The sequence below is a fragment of the Littorina saxatilis genome, linkage group LG11 (assembly GCF_037325665.1).
Source record: "Littorina saxatilis isolate snail1 linkage group LG11, US_GU_Lsax_2.0, whole genome shotgun sequence".
Classification (NCBI taxonomy): Eukaryota; Metazoa; Mollusca; class Gastropoda; order Littorinimorpha; family Littorinidae; genus Littorina; species Littorina saxatilis.
The window spans coordinates 10,649,559-10,671,962 of NC_090255.1; the positions used below are offsets into that span (position 1 = coordinate 10,649,559).

Genomic DNA, 22,404 nt, shown 5'->3' on the forward strand with positions numbered 1-22,404 from the left:
AACTCGAGCCCTGTGACCATGTCGTTTTTACATTTAGTCAAGTTTTGACTAAATGTTTTAACATAGAGGGGGGAATCGAGACGAGGGTCGTGGTGTATGTGTGTCTGTCTGTGTGTGTGTGTGTGTAGAGCGATTCAGACCAAACTACTGGACCCATCTTTATGAAATTTGACATGAGAGTTCCTGGTAATGATATCCCTGGACTTTTTTCATTTTTTCGATAAATGTCTTTGATGACGTCATATCCGGCTTTTTGTAAAAGTTGAGGCGGCACTGTCGCACGTACACCCTCATTTTTCAACCAAATTGATTGAAATTTTGTCAAAGCAATCTTCGACAAAAGCCGAACTTTTGTATTGCATTTCAGCTTGGTGGCTTAAAAAATAGTTAATGAATTTGGTCATTAAAAATCGGAAACTTGTCATTACATCTTCTTTTTTTTTACGATCCAAAAACAATTTCATCTTATTCTGCGTCATTTTATGATTCCAAAAACATATACATAAAATTATGTTATATTTGGATTACAAACAAGCTCTGAAAATTAAAATTATGAACATTATGATTACAATTAATTGTCCGAAATCGATTTAGAAACAATTTCATCTTATTCCTTGTCGGTCCCTGATTCCAAAAACATATAGATATGATATGTTTGGATTAAAAACAAACTCAGTACGCTAAAAAGAATAGAGATACAGAAAAGCGTGTTGTCCTACTCAGCGCGACCATTACCGCACTAGTCTGGCTTGTCGATTTCACTGCCTTTGCCACGAGCGGTGGACTGACCGGACGCAGGATGCAGTCTTGGTAAAAAAAATGCAGTGCGTTCAGTTTCATTCTATGAGTTCGACAGCTTGACTAAATGTTTGTATATCGCTTCACGCGACTGGTTTATTTATTCCTTTCTTTATCGCCTTTGGGCCTTGTTATACCGCTTCTGTTAAGAGTTTCGCACAGCATTTATTTGTACACATTTCTGATCTTTTAAACTTTTTTTTTTTTTGACCTCAGTTGCACACTGCACAGGATGCTTCAACCCATATTTTTTGCCCGATTTATTAAAAAATTATTGTAAAAAATTTTTTTTTTTAAGGCGGGGAGCATCCTTCTTCCTTGGTCTTTTTCTGTATAACATAATCAACTTTATATTATACAAAACATAAACTTCTGTCTAATGTTTAACTCTAATTCCAATTCCAATGATCTTTTAAACTTCATCACCTCTTTCTTCCACCAGAATCTCACCATGCTTTTTGCCATCGCGTCGCTCGTCCTGTCCGCCATCTTGATGACGCAGGCCGACGTCGCTGACATCGTGTCAGACGTGACCAACGTCGAGCCTCTTTCTGAAGAGCTGTAACTTTCGATGCTCCCGTTGCTGAGCTGAAAGGAGCTCTGGAGACAGCTGGTGTGACAGTAAGACACAGCTTCAAAGTGGGTCATGTATGCTGTAGTGTGTTTGGTTGGTTAGTTGCTTGCTTGCTTGTTTCGATGATTGCTTAACAAGTTGCTTAGTTGTTGTAAGATTCGATCTATGTTTGTCGATTGGTTTTCAGTGAAATTGACAGTTTAGGAATGGTTTCTATCCAATCATATCTTCATTTGTTCTTCTTGTTCTTGTTCTTGTTCTTGTTCTTCGTCTTCTTTTTTTTATTCATGGGCTGAAACTCCCACGTACACTTGTGATTTTTGCAGAAGTGGGTTATCAAGCGCATGCCCGTTTTTACCAGGCCATCCAAGCAGCCATACACCGATTCAAGATGATGCATGCTTGATATTTTCGTGTTTCTATAACCCACCGAACTCTGACATAAATTTGATCTTGTGCTTGCGTAGGTCTGGTTTTAACATAGAGGGGGAATCGAGACGAGGGTCGTGGTGTATGTGTGTGTGTGTGTGTGTGTGTGTGTGTGTGTGTGTGTGTGTGTGTGTGTGTGTGTGTGTGTGTGTGTGTGTGTGTGTGTGTGTGTGTGTGCGTGCGTGCGTATGTGTGTGTAGAGCGATTCAGACTAAACTACTGGACCGATCTTTATGAAATTTTACATGAGAGTTCCTGGGTATGAAATCCCCAGACTTTTTTTCATTTTTTCGATAAATGTCTTTTATGACGTCATATCCGGCTTTTTGTAAAAGTTGAGGCGGCACTGTCACACCTTCATTTTTCAATCAAATTGATTGCAATTTTGGCCAAACAATCTTTGACGAAGGCCGGACTTCGCTACTGCATTTCAGTATGGAGGCTTAAAAAATAATTAATGACTTTGGTCATTAAAAATCTGAAAATTGTAATTAAAATTTTTTTTTTTATAAAACGATCCAAAATTACTTTTATTTTATTTTTCATCATGTTCTGATTTCAAAAACATATAAATATGTTATATTCGGATAAAAAAAACAAGCTCTGAAAATTAAAAATATAAAAATTAAGATTAAAATTAAATTTCCGAAATCGTTTTAAAAACAATTTCATCTTATTCCTTGTCGGTTCCTGATTCCAAAAACATATAAATATGATATGTTTGGATTAAAAACACGCTCAGAAAGTTACAACGAAGAGAGGTACAGTAAAGCGTGCATGCTATGCAGCACAGCGCAACCGCTACCGCGCTGAACAGGCTCGTCACTTTCACAGCCTTTTGCACTAGCGGCGGCCTACGGTCATTGCAGTGCGTTCAGTTTCTTTCTGTGAGTTCCACAGCTTGACTAAATGTAGTAATTTTGCCTTACGCGACTTGTTTGCTTGCTAAGTTGGTCGATGGTTTGCTTGGTTGAATTGTGAGTTGGATGCCTAGTTGGTTGGTGGAATATTTGACGATTCTTGCCGCAGCAATATTTCACCAGATGTTTTTGTTTTCTTTTCTTCAATAGGTTCTCGGCACGCGGCAATATTTCTTCGGTAAGTACAGCTAGTAACAGCTATTGTATGTTCACCGTGGCGATAGGGTCGGATATTTCGACGAGAACAAGTATAATACGCCGAGTCAAAAAAAGTGTTTCCACAACAACAAACAAATAAAAAATAAATTGCTATTTTGACCAAGATATGGGGTTAATAACTTGCAAAATCCAAGTCTTTGCTTTGGTTACTGACGTGAGCAAACGAACTTTTCTTGCGCATAACACAAATGCCTTCTCGCAGCCGAACAACACAGCGGATTTCGTGCTTACCGCAACGTAAAGTTTGAAGTTATTCGCCTGTAAATTAGACTAAAACAACCTAACAGCGCGGAAGAACGGAAGTGTTTATCATTTTGTGGTTTGTTGTTCCATTTTGACTGACAGAAAGTCCTTTTTTGAAGTGAGGTTAACACGTATGCGCTCGTATCACAGACTTGACAAAGCAGTAACGTACTACCTTCTTAGTTCGGAGACTGATTTCGTTGTGTGCAAGGGCATACATTGTATATCTTTGTCTTGTTTTGTCGTTGTGTGCAAGGGCATACATTGCATATCTTTGTCTTGTTTTGTCGTTGTGTGCAAGGGCATACATTGTATATCTTTGTCTTGTTTTGTCGTTGTGTGCAAGGGCATACATTGTATATCTTTGTCTTGTTTTGTCGTTGTGTGCAAGGGCATACATTGTATATCTTTGTCTTGTTTTGTCGTTGTGTGCAAGGGCATACATTGTATATCTTTGTCTTGTCAGTTGTCGTTGTGTGCAAGGGCATACATTGTATATCTTTGTCTTGTTTTGTCGTTGTGTGCAAGGGCATACATTGTATATCTTTGTCTTGTTTTGTCGTTGTGTGCAAGGGCATACATTGTATATCTTTGTCTTGTTTTGTCGTTGTGTACAAGGGCATACATTGGATATCTGTGTCCTGTTTTGTCGTTGTGTACAAGGGCATACATTGGATATCTGTGTCCTGTTTTGTCGTTGTGTACAAGGGCATACATTGGATATCTGTGTCCTGTTTTGTCGTTGTGTGCAAGGGCATACATTGTATATCTTTGTCTTGTTTTGTCGGAAAGTAAGCAGATAAAGGTAATTCATATGGTTTTGTCTGTCGATCACCGTGCTTCAGTTCAAACTGAACTTTGTGTTTCGTAAGGTTAGATGAAACTGTGCTTGGAGAACTCGACCCGCTGTGCAGTTAAGAGTTGTTTCCACTTCATTTTCAATCTTGCATAGTGTTTCATTGATTCACCTTGTGTCAGTGCAACGTGCCATTTAATTATTTTTTTAATTTTTAGATCAGTGTGCCATTTTAGATCAGTGGTGCAGTGTTCGTGGAAGGGAGGTTACTCTAGCTTTACCTCCAATCAGAACAGCGAGGTTCGTTTGCTGTCACTATCACTATCAGTTGATTCTTCGCTTTTGTTCTTTTTTGACTCGACCTGCACCCAAAGTGTAAAGATAAACGCTTTGTTTATTGAATCGCATACCTCAGATACGTATCATGGTTTTGTCTTCTGTGAATGTTGTGTTTTCTGTTGTTTAGCCATGTGAGCAATGCTCTTCAATCCACAGAAACATGTTCGGTGCAGGGTCAAGGGTCGGCAGAACTATAGTTCCTCGGCCAAACCGGAATCGGTACTATGATGTATTTTTTTGAGCCCATTATGTATTTATTGAAGCCGAAAAATACAACATATATACCCAAAGTGGTATTACAGAGACAAAGAAGCAGCTCATGGGATATATATATATCCAATTTTAATTTTAAATTTTAAAAATTTTATATATTATATATACTAAGTGCCAAAAGGTGCTCACAGAACAGAAGACGACTTTGTTTTACAATAAAAATGTTTCTAAAAACGTGTGTCTGCTGAAAATTGGTGTGTGTGTGGATGAATGTGCGAAGAGATAGTGGACATAATTTGGTGTGTCTGACTTGAACGGTTTTGAAGTTATCTTTGTTTAAAGTCAAAAATAACGCCAAAACCGGCCATCTGAAAAAGGACATCGTGATACCTCGTGTTTTGAATATGCCACAGAAAAATAACAAGAAGCACAAATGAATTGCATTTAGTTTGATTGAATGCCTGAAACATCGCTTTACAGCCGAGACCAAACGTCAAATCTAAATCTCGAGAGAATTTTTTTTTTTCGATAACCGAATTTTAAGGTGTCGCACGCAAGATGTGTCGTCATCACGGCATACATTTTTCAATCGCAGATATTTACTAAATTTCTTTTTCAAAAACTCTGGAATTGATGTCGACACGTCAAGCGATAACGGTGTATCAAACTGCTGTCTTTCAAGTAATCCAGCAAAGACTGCAGAACTTTTGAACAGCATTTTTGAAAACGATTTGAAAATTTCGTCATATCTTGCGTGCGACAAAATGTTCGGTAATTAACGGTTATTTTCTTTTAAAAACAAAATTTACATGTACAAAGATCTACTTCATCTACGGAACCACGTGACACATTCTGTGTTCAAAATTTGTGAAGAAATCACGAACCACGAATGCGGTATCAAGTGTTGAAATTATGTCGTCAACATCTTTTCAGATCTTGCGTGCGACACCATCTTGCGTTCAACATAAAATGTCACTACCTTATCGAGTTTAATGGGTAAAACTAACTATTTGTTGTCTTAGTTTAATCTTCTTAATTAAAAGCGTAATAAAACCGAACTTCCAAGATGAATTTTAATTGAGATTAGCGAAAGAGCGGGCACGCAAGTCGACCTTAAAGTAAAAGAATGATAACACGAGCGTTTGTCGTGTTGTCTTGTGTGCAACACATTGTCCAAAAAGGAAAATGTATATTTTTCTCAGACGTTTTTTAAGTTGAAACCTTGAAACTTCACACACATTTGGGGTTTAATCGCCCCCATGCATGGTAAAAGTCTTGTTGACCCTTGTCAGATTTCAAGGTCACGGCTGGGTCACATGTGGTTCAGAAAACGGATGAAACATATTTTTTCAGAGATTTTTGAAGCTAGAACCTTCAAACTTCAAACAACGCTTTTGCTTAATGATTGTTCAACATGGAGAATTCAAGGTTGATCCTTGAGAAATGTGAAAGTCATAGCAGGGTCTCGCGTGGGTAAAAAAAAAGGAAATTGTATTGAACTTCAATTTATATAAAACCAAAGTCTGGTTGATCTGTTTTAAGATTTAAGGTCAAATCTGTTATTTCAGGTCAAATCAAATAGAAATTTGTTGATGCTTAAATCTTTGAAACTTCCAACAGGTTTGAGGTTTGACAACTTCTGGACTTTGAAATCTGGTATGGTTGATCCTGGTAATATTAATTAGTCAAAACATCAAGATCAACAATTATAAAATAAGCACTTTCACCAATGTCAAGTGAGCAATAGCAGCAAACGTGAGTCTTATAAAGATTATCACTTTTTGTGTGACCTCAACTTGACCCCTCTGAATGCTCTCAATCATGGAAATTGACCACACTTTGATTATAACCAAACAACATCAAAACTTTGGAATGTGTGAAGTTTCAAAGGTGTTGCTTAAAAGGCGTTCGTGAAAATGACAATTGTATGTGTCTGACTTCAATGCGACCCCGCTGCGACCTTGACGTTTGATTTTATCAACCAGACTTTCATCATGTGTGAATGACTTCAAACACTATAAAACTAGTTGAAGAAATTGACAATTTTTCAAAGTTTAAGCCAGATGGCACTGCTGTGACCTTGAAATTTGACAAACATTAACCAGGCGGTCACCTTTTTTAGAAAATATCCTTAAAGGATCTTTAACCTTACTGTGACCTTGGAATTTGATGAGGTTTAATTTAACTTGCGTAGTGTGCCAAGTTTCAAGGCCCTAGCTTCAAAAACATATGAGAAAACCTCATTGAAAAATGTATATTATTGACCTCAACGCGACCCTGCTGTGACCTTGACTTTTTCAACCAGACTTTAATCGTGTGTGAACATTATACACTAGAACTGTGTGTATTTTCAAAGCTCGTGTTATAAACGCGCTGAATAAATTGAAAATATTCCACATTTGGACCAGATGTGACCCCGCTGTGACCTTGAACTTTGACAAAGATTAACCAGCAGGTCACTTTTAATGAGGTTTTATAAAAATGCTGAAAGTATGTGAAGTATGTAAAGTCTAACTGATCTAGTATTAAAACATGTAAGACGTGACAACGACAATTTTCCAGTTTGCAAAGGAAATTTAACCTCGCTGTGACCTTGAAATTCAATGTTGTTTAATGTGATGTGCACCATACCTGGAGGTCATTATACTTTGGTTGTGTGCCAAGTTTCAAAGCCCTAGCTTTAAAAACGTGCGAGATAACCTTAATGCTATGACTCAGTGCCGTTTTGAATGATATAACGAACAAAATTATCGTTATTTGTAAAATCATTTGGGTAAATTTATCTTTTCTTTTCGTAATTGGGTTCCAGCATCTGTTGTCTTAACAAAAATCACAATATCAGTCGTGTTTGTCAACTTTTATTTTTTAGCCCCTTTGTCCGCTTTTCGTGCGCACCTTTTGGCACTTAGTCATATATATATATATTTTAAAAACGTGAAGGCTTGTTTTGGTTATTTTTTCCATATTTGTTTATATATATATATATACACGCAGGCACACATGAACAAAAACTCATCGCACACAGTAGTGGCTTGTCTTTATTTTCTCAATTTTTCCTTAATCTTGTTTTGGATTCAACAATAGTCACAGTTAGTAACAAGAACGGCACACCACCACACACATTGTAATTGATCTCTTATGTTCTATGTTTATGCTCGAACCTTATTCAGAAGTTTCGTACAGTTCTTGTCGTTCTTACTTTCTTTTGCATATACTGCATGGCTTTGTAAAACAAAAAGTGTGTCTGAATAAAACTCTGTTAAAACCAAGTGACGCACACTGGATTGTGGGGGACACAAGGCAGCTATAGCAACAGATGCTACTCTTGTTTTTCTTTCAAATGACTGCAACAAAGATATAAAAGACTGTCAATAGTTTAAATAAGTAAAATACATTGCAAGAGTCATTCTGCAGTATTGGAGACAGTTGGGGTCGGTTTCTTTTGTAGCTTGATAATTCACATTTAAAAAAAATTGTATATTTTTCAAACTGGATCCTAAATTGTGATCAATCAACAGGAAAGCTGTCAAGACACAAACAACGGCATACGATGTGTGTAAACAGTATGCAACAGGAATTAAATCGGCCTTAAAATTATTCTGCAAAAGTTGAATTCCGACACTAACTCATGTTGTGGACTGTTTGTGTTGATCTTGTCAAGCTTTAAGTTGTCCGTGTATTGCTTTATTGGTTTATTATTCCCACACTTTAAACTTTAAAACTAACTTCACATGTTGGTGTTTAAAAAAAAATCTATTTGATATTATTTCTTTCTCTGTTTATAAGCTGGCCAGTTGGTATAGCTGCAGTGAGAAGAATTTTAACAGGTCTGAGAAGCGCTTAAAGTTATGGAGTCACACATGTATTTGTTGTGTCACACATTCCTGTCACACATTTGTTGCATGGCCACTCCATCTCTATGGTAACAGATTAAAACGCTGTTCGTCTATGATCGACAATGCCGGTTCTCTTGTGTCTTGAATACAGAAACGAATAGCATGACGTCATGAAACTATATGACGTTTTGTGTATTTGGGTGTGCCATTCGAATGTTTTACACTCTTTGTTTGACAAAAATGCCTCTAACATTATGATGAAGGGAACGCCCTGTTGACATGATATTGCGTCCTGTCTTTTTTGTAATATGTGACCCTCCACAAGGGAATGAGTCGCATGTCACCTTTGCATGATTTTCATATTTTTACATTTTCCTAAAGAGTTTTTTATGCTCTATCCAGTGGTGAAAACCGTTTTAGAAAAGAGCGAAAACTGTTTGAGTTATAAGCCTGTGACTAAGGTGACCGTCACACTGTTACCAGACACTCCCCGGACTTATATTAAGCCTCGCGCAGAACCGCGCGAGGTGACATGCGACTCATTTCGTGGTGGAGGGTCACATATGTGGTATTGTTTTTGTACAACCCGTTTGAGTTCTTGCATTGTTCTTGACATTAAATGGGCACAACATATTTTCTCCAGAGTGACATATGAATGTTAGCAGCTATACAACCTTTCTATAACCATGCAGTAATGAAGCATTGCCTCATTAACAAATCTCCTACTAGTACTTTAATCAAGCAAAAACGAGGCGCAAATTTGCAAGCTGTTGTGACGTCATGACTTCTCTGACGTCAATCAAACTTTATGAAGACGAAGAACGTTGAACACGTTGTTGCCGGGACCCCCGATTTCGTCCAGGCCATGTAGCAAGGCTTTCTGCGCTGAGTTCTCGTCTAGGTTCAAAAAGTAGTAAATCTGTTGAATTGCACACACACACACACACTCACACACACACACACACACACACACACACACAAACACATATACATACAAACGCACGCATAAACACACACACAAACACACAGACACACAGACACACACACACACACACACACACACACAAAATGTCAGCAATAATTGTATATGTATCAATTTATCTCTCTCTCTCTCTCTCTCTCTCTCTCTCTCTCTCTATATATATATATATATATATATATATATATATATATATATATATATATATATATATATATATATATATATATATATATATATATATCTCTAATGTGTACATACGTAATATATCTAGCTTTAATCTAGTTATCTCCCTGTCTCTATCTCTGTCTCTCTATCTCTGTATCTATTTATCTTTTTATCTATCTTATTAGTTATCGTTAGATTTGACTTTGAAGATATTGGCGTGTTTATTGTATGAGCGAGAGCGTGCAGGGAATAGGGAGGGTGATGACTTACGGTACATAAAGGGAAAGTGTGTGTTTTCAACCAAAGACAAATATCGCCAATGTTTTTACAGAGTTACGCAAAATAAACGATTTTATCATTATTGGCATGGGTTCGAACCTGGGTCTTGGCAAGGAATTTATGTTCAAAAGTCAACTTTGTGTCGACTCTTCCAGTTGTTCGAACACCCCAGAGTGCACGTGCATGTATGAGCTAGCGCGACTCTGTCATTGCACGCTCTCTGATTATTTACCAAGAAAAATAAGGATAAGTCAGTATACCAACAACCAGTTCTGTTTACACGTGTAACACACACCTTTGGGGGGTAACGTCCCACCACTACATAATGCACAGATTTGGTTATCTCTGCCGGTTTTTTGATTTCCTTTGCGTAGTGTTTCATCGTTGATTTCAACTGCGAGGTAGAAGAGCCTTCTGCAAGAGACAGAAGTAACTGACATTCAGAGAGTCACATGACCAGGAAGTGAGAGAATAACAATAACAATAACAATAACAGCACTTTATTGTCCATTAAAATATTACATAAAAATGGAAATTTTTCTTCGGCACACCCTGTCTGCCTGTAAACGATTATAACAACAATTGTATAGGACGACACACATAAAACATAAAACATAAAAGGGATACAATCAAATATGATATTGCACTATGTAAATTTACCCTCTCATATCACAGGAGTTGGGTTTCACAGCCGAGTAATCACATTACAAATATTTCCCACACACCTTCACATGTACACATTGTTTGTTTTTTCCCAGCCGACCAGCCTCTACGTGATGCGAGAAGAATTTAAAATGGTGACTGCAGAAGGCAGGAATGACTTTTTAAACTGGTTTTTGCGTGCCAAAGGGACCTTATAACGTTTACCTGAAGGGAGAATTTCGAAACAGGGGTTGAGAGGATGGATCGGATCACGGACAATTTTGAGAGCTTTCCGCTTAATGGCAGCTTCGTAGAGACTGGTCAGCTGTCGTTGGGGTTGCCCAACAAGCTTGCTAGCCGTCGCAACAATGCGGTGGAGTTTAGCTTTGTTTTTAACATTTGTGGTACCATACCATGTCACAATGTTAAAAGTCAGTATGCTTTCAATCAAACTGCGATACACAAGTTCCATAACACTTTGATTGACATTAAAATATTTAAGCTTCCTGAGAAGAAAAAGTCGCTGCTGAGCTTTCTTATAAACAGCATGAACATGATCACTAAAAGTCAGCTTATTGTCAATTGAAACCCCAAGATATTTGAAGGTTTCCACAAGTTCAACTTCCTTGTCGCTTATTCTCACTTTTTGGGGACCACAATTATCACTCTTTCCTCCAAAAATCATTTCTTTTGTTTTGCCTACATTCAACTGCAAGAAACTGGACTTGAACCATTCATTCAGAAGATCAACTTGGGTAAAATACTTTGACAAAGTTTCGTCGTCCTTCAGACGCCCAACGAGGGCCATGTCGTCTGCATATTTAATGAGGGCTAGAACTGGATCATTTAAAAGCATGTTGTTTGTGTAAATGGAAAAAAGGACAGGAGAGAGAACACAACCTTGTGGGGCCCCGGTGTTTAAAACAACTTCGTCTGAAAGCACAGAATGACCAAACAAACGGTTGCTGAGGCTGACACGTTGTGGCCGATCGCATAGGAACTCCCTGATCCAGAAAATCAAATTATTGTTCACATCTAACTGGACTAACCTCTGGATAAGTATATGGGGCTGAATCGTATTAAAGGCTGATGATGAAGAAGAATGAAGAAGAGCCCCCCCCCCCCTCCCCCACTCCTCAATTGCACCGGACAAAAACACACGCACATATATACAAAAGCGCACACACGCATGTTTTCACACAGACTCTCTCTCTCATTTTCTCTCTCTCTTTAGGACACACAGAAAGGAACACTCACTGACACACACACACACACACACACACACACACACACACACACACACACACACACACACACACACACACACACACGCACCCACGCACACATACACCCCACCCCAAACATATATTTGCACATCCACACATACACGAGCGCGCGCGCGCATTCCAACATCCGACATGCCCCCTCCACACACACACACACACACACACACACACACACACACACACACACACACACATACACAGACACACATACACAAACTCCCTCACTCACCCGGTAAAACAAACTCTTGAGTGGCAACCAGCAGATCCTTATCATGCAGTCCATCCGTTGTATCCGTCTCATTCCAATCACCCGCACCGACCATCTCGAGGTAATCTGATAAGTGTTCTACCGGATATTGCGTCACCTGAGAGCCTTCAGGGAAGTTCAGCTGACTCAGAGCGTCCCTCCCTTCATCCGCGACAACTGTTACGTCAGAAAAAAATGGCCGCTGTCAGCGCTAGGAGAACTTTGAACTTTGAACTTTGAACTTTATTTATTTATCGAGGGTAACAGAATAAGCAAAGTATACATGCTTTTTTTCATCCGGCCCTTGCCCAGGGTAACTCGATTAATAACAAGAAGAAATAGAAGTTAAGTTAATTACAATATAATTTATATAATTAACATGTCAAAAAAATAAAAAGACATTTCAAAATGCATTATGAATATCAAGCAATGATGTAATATTATCACATAATTATTTACTTGTTTCCAAGAGAAACAGCATGTACATTTCTTTGAAGGAAGTTTCACCGAATTGCATTTTAAATCAGGAATGGAGTTCCACAATAAGGCGCCAGAATAAAAAAGACTTGATTTGTAAAGGTCAATTCTAGGGGTTGGGGTAATTAATTTGTTTAGTTTTATTGAATTATTCAGTTTGAAATTTGAGGCAATGAATGTAGGTGCATTCCCTGACATAATTCTATGCATCATTGCACCTTTGTCACGTTTCAATATATCACTTAAGGTGATTATGAACCGGTTAATTACTACTAATTAACTAACCACACCACGATCCACTCTCGCAGTCATACAATTAAATAGAGTCAACAAAAGTATAAGTTTCAGACGCCTGTTTATGTATAAACTCGCCACCTCCCTCGAGCCTTCACTCAAAATATGTTCCTTTTACGTTCTCAACACGTAAAAAACCAGTGTTCACTGACAAAATGCCAGTAGTATATAGAAAATTATAGTAACACGCTGAACCCGTGTAAATATAGTTAAATGCGAATGTTCTGTTCGAAAAGCTCTAGTTCGTGCAGGTGTCACACACCCCACGTTGTCACTACTCCAATGAAATCACAGATAAGAAAAGACAACGGTGGTCAACGGGGTGCGTAAGACACGGTGCACTTAGCTTTCTTTCTGTATGCTGGTTAGCCGGTATGCTGGTTAGCCGGGTTGCTGGTTAGCCGGTCTGCTGGTTAGCCGGTCTGCTGGTTAGCCGGTTAGCGTAGCTTCCTCAGGTCCCAGCTCCAACGTCTGCAGCTAGCAGTGTCCCGTCAAAGGCAGCCGTGCAGCAGTTACAGGAACTCGCAAGAAACGAACGAAGGCTGCAAACAGAAAGCATCGGTGCACTAAACATGTCAGCTACCCCTCACCCACCACCTTAAAACATGTCATCTTTAAATATCTCATCGAGCACGTGGGCCTGCACAAAACGGACTTTTTACAACAACAAAACAGCCATTTTCCGTCCTTCTCTCCCTATCTGCAAAAACCATATACAGATTAGTATTTTAGCGTCACAGAGAGTAAATTATGCGCTAACCTGGAAAGAACAACAGAGAGTATTTCATTCCACAACACAGACTCATCAACAGCGTTAAATAATGATTTATTACCTCAAAAGCCTATGATTGTACTCTCATGGAAGCAAAATCCGCTTCCTCCCTGGAACAGCCTCTGTTCGTCAACAGTGACCAAAAACCTCCAGAACCCCTTGTCGAATCCTTATGCGAAAGCCATCGCCGACGAAGGAATGTTGACGACTTGTCCTCAGCAAAGTACTGGCAGTGAGACAGGAAAAACTAGTGGAAGCTCCCCTAGAGTGCCGAATACAATATTCGGTGAAAAACCATCATACTCTAGAAACTGTGTATTAGATCCTTCCCCTTCTGCCGCTGGGTGTCAAGTGCCCCGTGCTTGTGTCTCTCTCAGACAACCTAGCCAATAACACGTGACTGACCTTGTCACAAAACCAGTCCAGCTATACACAATTCTGCCTCCCCAAGCAGAAAAAAGACACGAGAAACTCAATCCGTGAAAATCCCGTGCGCGCTGTCAGCGAAAAACCGTCAGCCCTGTGACAGCAAAAAACCCCGCTGTGAAACTCGTGCGTTACAAAACATCCGTGTTCATTGAGCACTGTCAGCAAACTCTGCTGTAGCCCAATATCACGCACAGGCGCTTTCTATCATACATTGACCCAGAACAGGCACTCCACTGAGTGACACTTTCTTGGTCTCTGTCACCCGATCGTGACACACCTCCCCTCTTCAAGACGAAACCTCGGTTTCGCTCACAGTCATGTTCTCCTCTACAGCCCGAGAGAGAAAGTCAGCTCCAACATTGTTGGCGCCCGGAATGACGCGTACCGTGAATTGGTACGGTTGGAGAATCAACGCCCAGCGCATAAGTCTGGCGTTTGCCAACCTTGCAACCTGAAGATATTGCAGAGGTTGATGGTCTGTCTCCAGACAGAAAGGTCGTCCTCAAGAACGAGCAACCCCTCGTTTCACCCCTGATGACTGCAACCTTCTCTGTCTTCTTGTCTTTGTTCTTCTCCCCGTAGGCTGTCCTCTCTATGTAGGCGCGCAGCAGGTTGGCGTGGTACAGGCGTGCTTTCCCGTGCATCATGATCCTGTAGTCGTTCTGGCCCACCCTCGCTGTCACCTCAAAAGGTCCTTGCCACTGCAGTTGTAGCTTGTTGTGTTTGACAGGTAGAAGTAGCAACACCCGTTCTCCAATCTTGAAGCTGCGCGGCCGTGCCTTGCGGTCGAATCCTCGCGCATAACGCTGTGCTGCTCTTCCCAGGTTCTCTTGAGCCAGTTTGCAGGTCTCTTCAATCCTGTTCCTGAGTTCTACTATGTAGGTCGCTGTCGTCTGCACCTCCTCGTCAGCTTCTTCGTCCGTCCAGGCTTGACGCAGGATAGCCATGGGACCGCGTACCTGTCTGCCGTACAACAGCTCGAATGGGGAAAAGCCCAAGCTCTCCTGAGGAACCTCGCGGTATGCAAAAAGCAATGCTGGGATGTACCTGTCCCACGTGCGTGGTTTCTCCTGAGCTGGTTTCCTCAGCATGGTCTTCAAGGTGCCATTGAACCTTTCCACCAGTCCGTTGCACTGAGCATGGTAAGGAGTGGTGAAGTGCTGCTCCAGTGATAGCAGTCGTGCTGCCTCCGCCATCACTCCTCCCGTGAACTGCGTGCCTCTGTCGGTGAGTACCTCTGATGGAATTCCCAGCCGGGACCACATAGTAACCAGAGCCTCAGCTACTCGCGTGGATTCAATCGATTTCAGAGGGATCGCCTCTGGGTATCGAGTAGCGTAGTCCACCATGGTCAAAATGTATCTGTTTCCGTCCTCAGACGCAGGCAAGATGGGCCCGATGATGTCCACTGCCACCCGACGAAAGGGTTCGTCGATGAGCGGCATCTTCTCCAAGGGGACCTTCCTCACCCTTCCTTTGGCAACCACCTTCTGGCACTTATCGCAGGACGCACAGAAACGTCGGACATCCGTGCAGATGCCTGGCCAGTAAAAGTGGCGCCAGACACGATCCGTGGTCTTCTTGGTGCCAAGATGACCTCCCAGAATCGAGTCGTGTGCCGTTGCCATGACACCCTCGCGAAACTCGCGAGGCACGACAACCTGTTTGAATGCACCTTCCTTGTTGCTGAACTCACGGTAGAGCAACTTCTTGTCCCTGAGGAACTTTGACCTCCCATGCTTCCCGCTCAGCTTCACCTTCCCCGACTTCGCGTGCTCCCGAGGAGTCGCTAATGTCGGATCAGATGCCTGAGCCTTCGCGAGAAGCGCGGGGGTCACGTTCCCCAGGGCAGCTCGTGCAGCAGGTAGGGGTTTGAGAGGTTTGTCCTCTCGCTCCGCCTGTGCCCGCGTGAGCACTGAAATGACGTCGGGAGACCGATAAACGGGAACCTCCCTGGTGACGCCGTCCACAAACTGAACCCGGTTTCCAATGAGCAGGTCGCATGGAGGATCGTCCATGACGACGGCCACAATGGTCCCCGTGAACAACGGTGTTACGACCTTGATCACTGCCGTGTTCAAGTCGTAAGCGTGAGATGCCTCGGCCATTCTCACCCTGATGCTGTCTCCTGTGTAGGCCATAGCTGGAACTAGACTCGCCCGAACCACTATCATGTCTGCTCCTGTGTCCCGCAGACCTTCGCCCTTCACTCCGTTAACGTAAACGTTGCAGTGGGGCTGGAAATGTTTCCTGGAGCACGGAACGCAGAGTTGTGGAATTGTGCATGAGCTCGTGACGTCCCTTAACTCCTCGCTGCCAACAAAGTGTACGCCCTTCTGGTCAGCCTGTCTCTTGTGGCAGTCCTTCTTCACGTGGCCCCGCTTGTTGCAGTAGTAACACTGGATGTCAGTTCTGGAACCTGATCCTTTGTGTCCCTGATCGTCCTTCCCGTCCTTGGGTCCTGAAGAACCTGAATTTCCCGATTTTCCCGGCCGTGAGCCTGAAGATTTGCCAGAGATCGCCTGGGCGTCCTCGTGTACTCTGATCCAGTCGGCTGCTTCCTGAGTAGTCTTTGGCTGGTGTTCCTGCACGAAGGTCACCACCTCAGGTCGCAGGCTGGACATCAGTTGTTCCATGACTATGAGGTCGGCAAGGTCGTCAACGGTCCAGTTCTTCTCGGCCATCTCCACCCAGCGCCGCAGGTAGAGATTAAGGCGTGCCACAAACTGATGGCTCAGCTCGCCGCTCAGTCTCTTGCTGTTACGCAGACGTCGTCTGTAGGCTTCCGCAGTCAGGTTGAAGCGCTGGAGTAACGCCTTCTTTAGTGCCTGATAGTCTCTCGCCTCGTCGTCCTCCAAAGCGTTGTAGAGCTGCAATGCGCGTCCTTTTAAGCAGGTGCTAAGGCGGCTAGCCCACGTGGCCTCTTCCCACTTCTGGTCGGATGCAATGCGCTCAAACCGGCGTAAAAAATCGTCGAGCTCGTCCTTGTCATCGTCGAACGTCGGCAGTCTCGTACGGTCGGCAACAAACGTCGGCGCGCTAGCCAGAGTAAGCGTACCCTTCTCGGCCTGTAGCCTGGCTAGCTCTAGCTGGTGATCGCGATCCGCCTGTTCCTTCCGGTCTAGTCTGTCACGTTCGGCCTGTCGTTCTCTTTCTTGTCTGTCAAGTTCGTCTTTCTTTTCTTGTCTGTCTCGTTCTCTTTCTTGTCTGTCAAGTTCGTCTTTCTCTTTCCGTTCTCGTCTGTCAAGCTCGTCTTTCCTTTCCTGTCTGTCTCGTTCTGCCTGTCGTTCCCTTTCTTGTCTGTCAAGTTCGTCTTTCTCTTTCTTGTCCTGTCGGTCACGTTCGGCCTGTCGTTCAGCCTGTCGTTCCCTTTCTTGTCTGTCAAGTTCGTCCTTCTTGTCCTGTCGGTCACGTTCTTCTTTTCTTGTCAGTCGCTCAAATTCTTCCTTCCGTTCTACTTCTAAGCGTTTTAGAACGCTTCGGGCTCTAACGCGTGCGTCTCGCTCAGTCGGTTGCTCGCTCCCAGGAGTCTCGAAAGTTATTCTCCTCGTAGGAGATCCCCCTGTGGCCATGGTTAGTTTTAGCAACGCTTTATCACAAAAGTAAGTCTAACGCAGCTATAGCTAGAACACGCGGTGATGAAAGCGATGGATACAAAAATCCAGCAACCGGAAAATGCAGAAGAAAAATCCAAACGGTGTAGAACAAAACGCGTAGCCTACTTTATGGCTGCTTTTTGCGGTGAAACAAAGTGTTTCCCACAGCCGTGGCCTACTTTATCGGCTGCTTTTTGCGGTGAAACAGAGTGTCTCCCACAGCCTTGGTTAGGACAGAAGTCCTCGGACCCTTCCCCCCCAAAATTCCAACAAAGTCAAAATATGGAGAAAAATCCAAGTAAAACAAGACGGTAGAAATGTAACCTTTTACAGAATGAGAAACAACAATGTAGAGAAAACTGAGTAAAACGAATAACAAATCCGCTAACCCCGCTCAGCTCTCTGCAACGGAAAACTCTGAACGTACAACAACAAAGATTCACAAACAAAGGAAAGGGAAGTAATCACAGTTAGCGCATACAATAGCTTACAAATTACAATTTACATTTCCTGCAAGATGTGAATCGCTTAAGGTGTGGTATATGATCAAAACTATACAAAAAAGGGTAGCACCAAGCAGAAAATAAGTCGAGCACTGACGAGATTATCTGCTCTTAGTTATCCTTAATTGGTGGGTCTTTACCAGTTGGAAATTAACTGAGTAAATCCCGGACGAGCCCCCATGTGTCATGTTTCAATATATCACTTAAGGTGATTATGAACCGGTTAATTACTACTAATTAACTAACCACACCACGATCCACTCTCGCAGTCATACAATTAAATAGAGTCAACAAAAGTATAAGTTTCAGACGCCTGTTTATGTATAAACTCGCCACCTCCCTCGAGCCTTCACTCAAAATATGTTCCTTTTACGTTCTCAACACGTAAAAAACCAGTGTTCACTGACAAAATGCCAGTAGTATATAGAAAATTATAGTAACACGCTGAACCCGTGTAAATATAGTTAAATGCGAATGTTCTGTTCGAAAAGCTCTAGTTCGTGCAGGTGTCACACACCCCACGTTGTCACTACTCCAATGAAATCACAGATAAGAAAAGACAACGGTGGTCAACGGGGTGCGTAAGACACGGTGCACTTAGCTTTCTTTCTGTATGCTGGTTAGCCGGTATGCTGGTTAGCCGGGTTGCTGGTTAGCCGGTCTGCTGGTTAGCCGGTCTGCTGGTTAGCCGGTTAGCGTAGCTTCCTCAGGTCCCAGCTCCAACGTCTGCAGCTAGCAGTGTCCCGTCAAAGGCAGCCGTGCAGCAGTTACAGGAACTCGCAAGAAACGAACGAAGGCTGCAAACAGAAAGCATCGGTGCACTAAACATGTCAGCTACCCCTCACCCACCACCTTAAAACATGTCATCTTTAAATATCTCATCGAGCACGTGGGCCTGCACAAAACGGACTTTTTACAACAACAAAACAGCCATTTTCCGTCCTTCTCTCCCTATCTGCAAAAACCATATACAGATTAGTATTTTAGCGTCACAGAGAGTAAATTATGCGCTAACCTGGAAAGAACAACAGAGAGTATTTCATTCCACAACACAGACTCATCAACAGCGTTAAATAATGATTTATTACCTCAAAAGCCTATGATTGTACTCTCATGGAAGCAAAATCCGCTTCCTCTCTGGAACAGCCTCTGTTCGTCAACAGTGACCAAAAACCTCCAGAACCCCTTGTCGAATCCTTATGCGAAAGCCATCGCCGACGAAGGAATGTTGACGACTTGTCCTCAGCAAAGTACTGGCAGTGAGACAGGAAAAACTAGTGGAAGCTCCCCTAGAGTGCCGAATACAATATTCGGTGAAAAACCATCATACTCTAGAAACTGTGTATTAGATCCTTCCCCTTCTGCCGCTGGGTGTCAAGTGCCCCGTGCTTGTGTCTCTCTCAGACAACCTAGCCAATAACACGTGACTGACCTTGTCACAAAACCAGTCCAGCTATACACAATTCTGCCTCCCCAAGCAGAAAAAAGACACGAGAAACTCAATCTCTGAAAATCCCGTGCGCGCTGTCAGCGAAAAACCGTCAGCCCTGTGACAGCAAAAAACCCCGCTGTGAAACTCGTGCGTTACAAAACATCCGTGTTCATTGAGCACTGTCAGCAAACTCTGCTGTAGCCCAATATCACGCACAGGCGCTTTCTATCATACATTGACCCAGAACAGGCACTCCACTGAGTGACACTTTCTTGGTCTCTGTCACCCGATCGTGACAACCTTTGTTATAGGTAAATCTTGATTTGATAGGAAGAATCTTTAATTTTTTATAATCAGACGTAGAGACTCAGAGAGATGCATTTTTTAAAAGAATTAATTTAACAGCTCGTCTATGTAAAGAGCAAAAGTGTTTCAAAGTGTTTGCACTTGCAGAGTCCCACACTGTGGACGCATAATCAATAGTTGATTGAATATATGCCTGAAAAAAACAGTTTCCGTGTGCGTAGGTCTAGAAAGTGTTTAATTTTTGATAACTGATATATTTTTTTAGAAGTATTTTTACAAAGTGTATCTAAATGTTTTGACCAAGACAGATTATCATCAATGGTTATTCCCAAGACTTTATGGTTATCAACTTCAGTTACATCTTGATTTTGTATTTGTAGTTTAGGAAATTTTGATGATAGATTTTGTCGTTTTTGTCTAGTGGTTAGAAGCATGCATTTAGTTTTATTTGGTTTAGTTCTGACCATTTCAGCAATCGATCAATGTTTTCTTGGAGGACTCTTGCTAGCTCACTTAGATCTTTGTGACTAGAATGAATTGTAGTATCATCTGCAAATAGTTCACACATACATTTAACAAATAATGGAAGGTCATTAATATAGATAGAAAATATTAAAGGACCAAGAATAGAACCTTGTGGAACTCCAAACCTTACTGTTTGTTTACAAGAGTATGATTGATTCAGATAAGTATTTTGCTGTCTGTCTGACAGGAAAGATTTTAAAATGTTAACAGAATCAGTTGCCAATGCATAAATCTGAAGCTTTTTGATAAGGAGTTTATGGTCAATTAGGTCAAAAGCTTTAGCAAAGTCAACAAATAGAGCAGCACAGAACTGGTTACAATTAATGTTGTTTAGCCATTGGTCAACTAAGCTGATCAGCGCTGTTTGACATGAATGTTTTTGCCTAAAACCTGATTGCTTATCATGTATCAATTTGTTGTTCTCAAAGTGCAAAAGATTATGCTTATTGATATGTTTTTCAAGAGGCTTTGAAAGGATTGATAGAATTGATAATGGTCTGTAATTTGAAGGATTTAAAAAGAGAAATCACTTTAGCCTGTTTGAATTTACTTGGAAAACAGCATTGGAGAGAGAGAGAGAGAGAGAGAGAGAGAGAGAGAGAGAGAGAGAGAGAGAGAGAGAGAGAGAGAGAGAGAGAGATAGGGGGAACATAGAGAGGGATAGAGTGTCAGAGTGAGAGAAAGAAAAGAAAGAGAGAGAGGGGGGGGGGGGGGCGGTAGCTTAGAACTGAATGAAGAAAGGATGTTCCAACTTGCCCCAACCAGAGTATAATTGTGGAAAAGGTAAGCGAAAGACCACACGCTCAAAACACACACACACACACACACACACACACACACACACACACACACACACACACACACACACACACACACACACATCTGTTTTGAGACTGCACTGTTCATATGCTCTGCGCACATGCGTAAAGCCGCTACGCATTCGTGAAGACCTCGACCAATGGTGAGACTCGCGGTGTACACTCACCAAAGAAATACTGATGCGTGCCCAGCACCTGTTGAAGAATAAACTTCAGTAAAATATTTCAGTGACAGTTCTTGCTAAGCCAACCAGGCACGAATCACAAACCAAAATATCAACCAACATAGCAAGCTAGCAACTCATTAACCAACGAGCACAGCAATTCAAAACTGAGTAGGTCAGCCCATTATTTGCATTCAGTCAATACTTGACTAAATGAGCTGTCGAGGGCCGAGGACAACATTAATATTGACTTTGTCTCCAAAGGTGTGTGTGTGTGCGTGTGTGTGTGTGTGTGTGTGTGTGTGTGTGTACCCATGTTTCCACAGGTTTGGTTGCCTAAATCACCATAAGGCAACTATCCACACGTGGATGGCAACCTAAACTCTGGATGGCAACCTAATTGTGTGGATGCTCGCTTCATTTAACACCGTTAAATTGACTTTTTTGACGGAAAGAATGTCATAACAATGTTCAAAATGACATTCTTTCCGTCCTCTATAGGCGACGAAATAGGTCAAATTTTGTGCATTTTTTAGTGCAAAATTCTTCGATGCCGGAGCGAGTACTGCACCCAGTGCTGTTGTAGTGCAAGTGCACTAGAAAGGCACTACACCCAGTGCCGCCTCTTAGGTAACCATCCACACTTTAGGTACGTGTGTATGTATACATGTGTGTGTGTGTGTCTGTGTGTATGTGTCTGCGTGTGTGTGGTGTGTATGTATGTGTGTGTGTGTAGTGTGTGTGCGTGTGAGTGTGTGTGTGTGTGTTTGTGTGTATGTGACTGGGTGGCCGAGTGGTAAACGCACTTGCCTCGGAAGCGAGAGGTTGCGAGTTCGACCCTGGGGCACGGCGTTAGCAATTTTCTCCCCCCCTTTCCTAACCTAGGTGGTGGGTTCAAGTGCTAGTCTTTCGGATGAGACGAAAAACCGAGGTCCCTTCGTGTACACTACATTGGGGTGTGCACGTTAAAGATCCCACGATTGACAAAAGGGTCTTTCCTGGCAAAATTGTATAGGCATAGATACAAATGTCCACCAAATACCCGTGTGACTTGGAATAATAGGCCGTGAAAAGTAAATATTCGCCTTAATTAGCTTGAGATTTACTGGCCGATGTTGAG

General features: G+C 42.0%; 1 protein-coding gene across 2 annotated transcripts in view; it reads right to left on the reverse strand.

The window, feature by feature from the left end:
• LOC138979727 (uncharacterized) overlaps nucleotides 1–22,404 on the reverse strand; it is a 49,244-nt gene that overhangs the window by 14,366 nt on the left and 12,474 nt on the right. Inside the window, exons 3-6 of one of the 2 annotated variants that reach the window (XM_070352470.1) lie at nucleotides 21,288–21,315; nucleotides 11,951–12,145; nucleotides 10,089–10,207; nucleotides 7,558–9,286 (exon numbers count right to left, since the gene is read on the reverse strand). The exons of the other annotated variant lie outside the window; for it this stretch is intronic. Of the exons in view, the coding sequence (XP_070208571.1) occupies nucleotides 9,167–9,286; nucleotides 10,089–10,207; nucleotides 11,951–12,145; nucleotides 21,288–21,315 (462 nt within the window). The 3' untranslated portion in view covers nucleotides 7,558–9,166. Of the gene's footprint in view, nucleotides 1–7,557; nucleotides 9,287–10,088; nucleotides 10,208–11,950; nucleotides 12,146–21,287; nucleotides 21,316–22,404 lie in introns of those variants that run through there. 2 annotated transcript variants of the gene reach the window in all.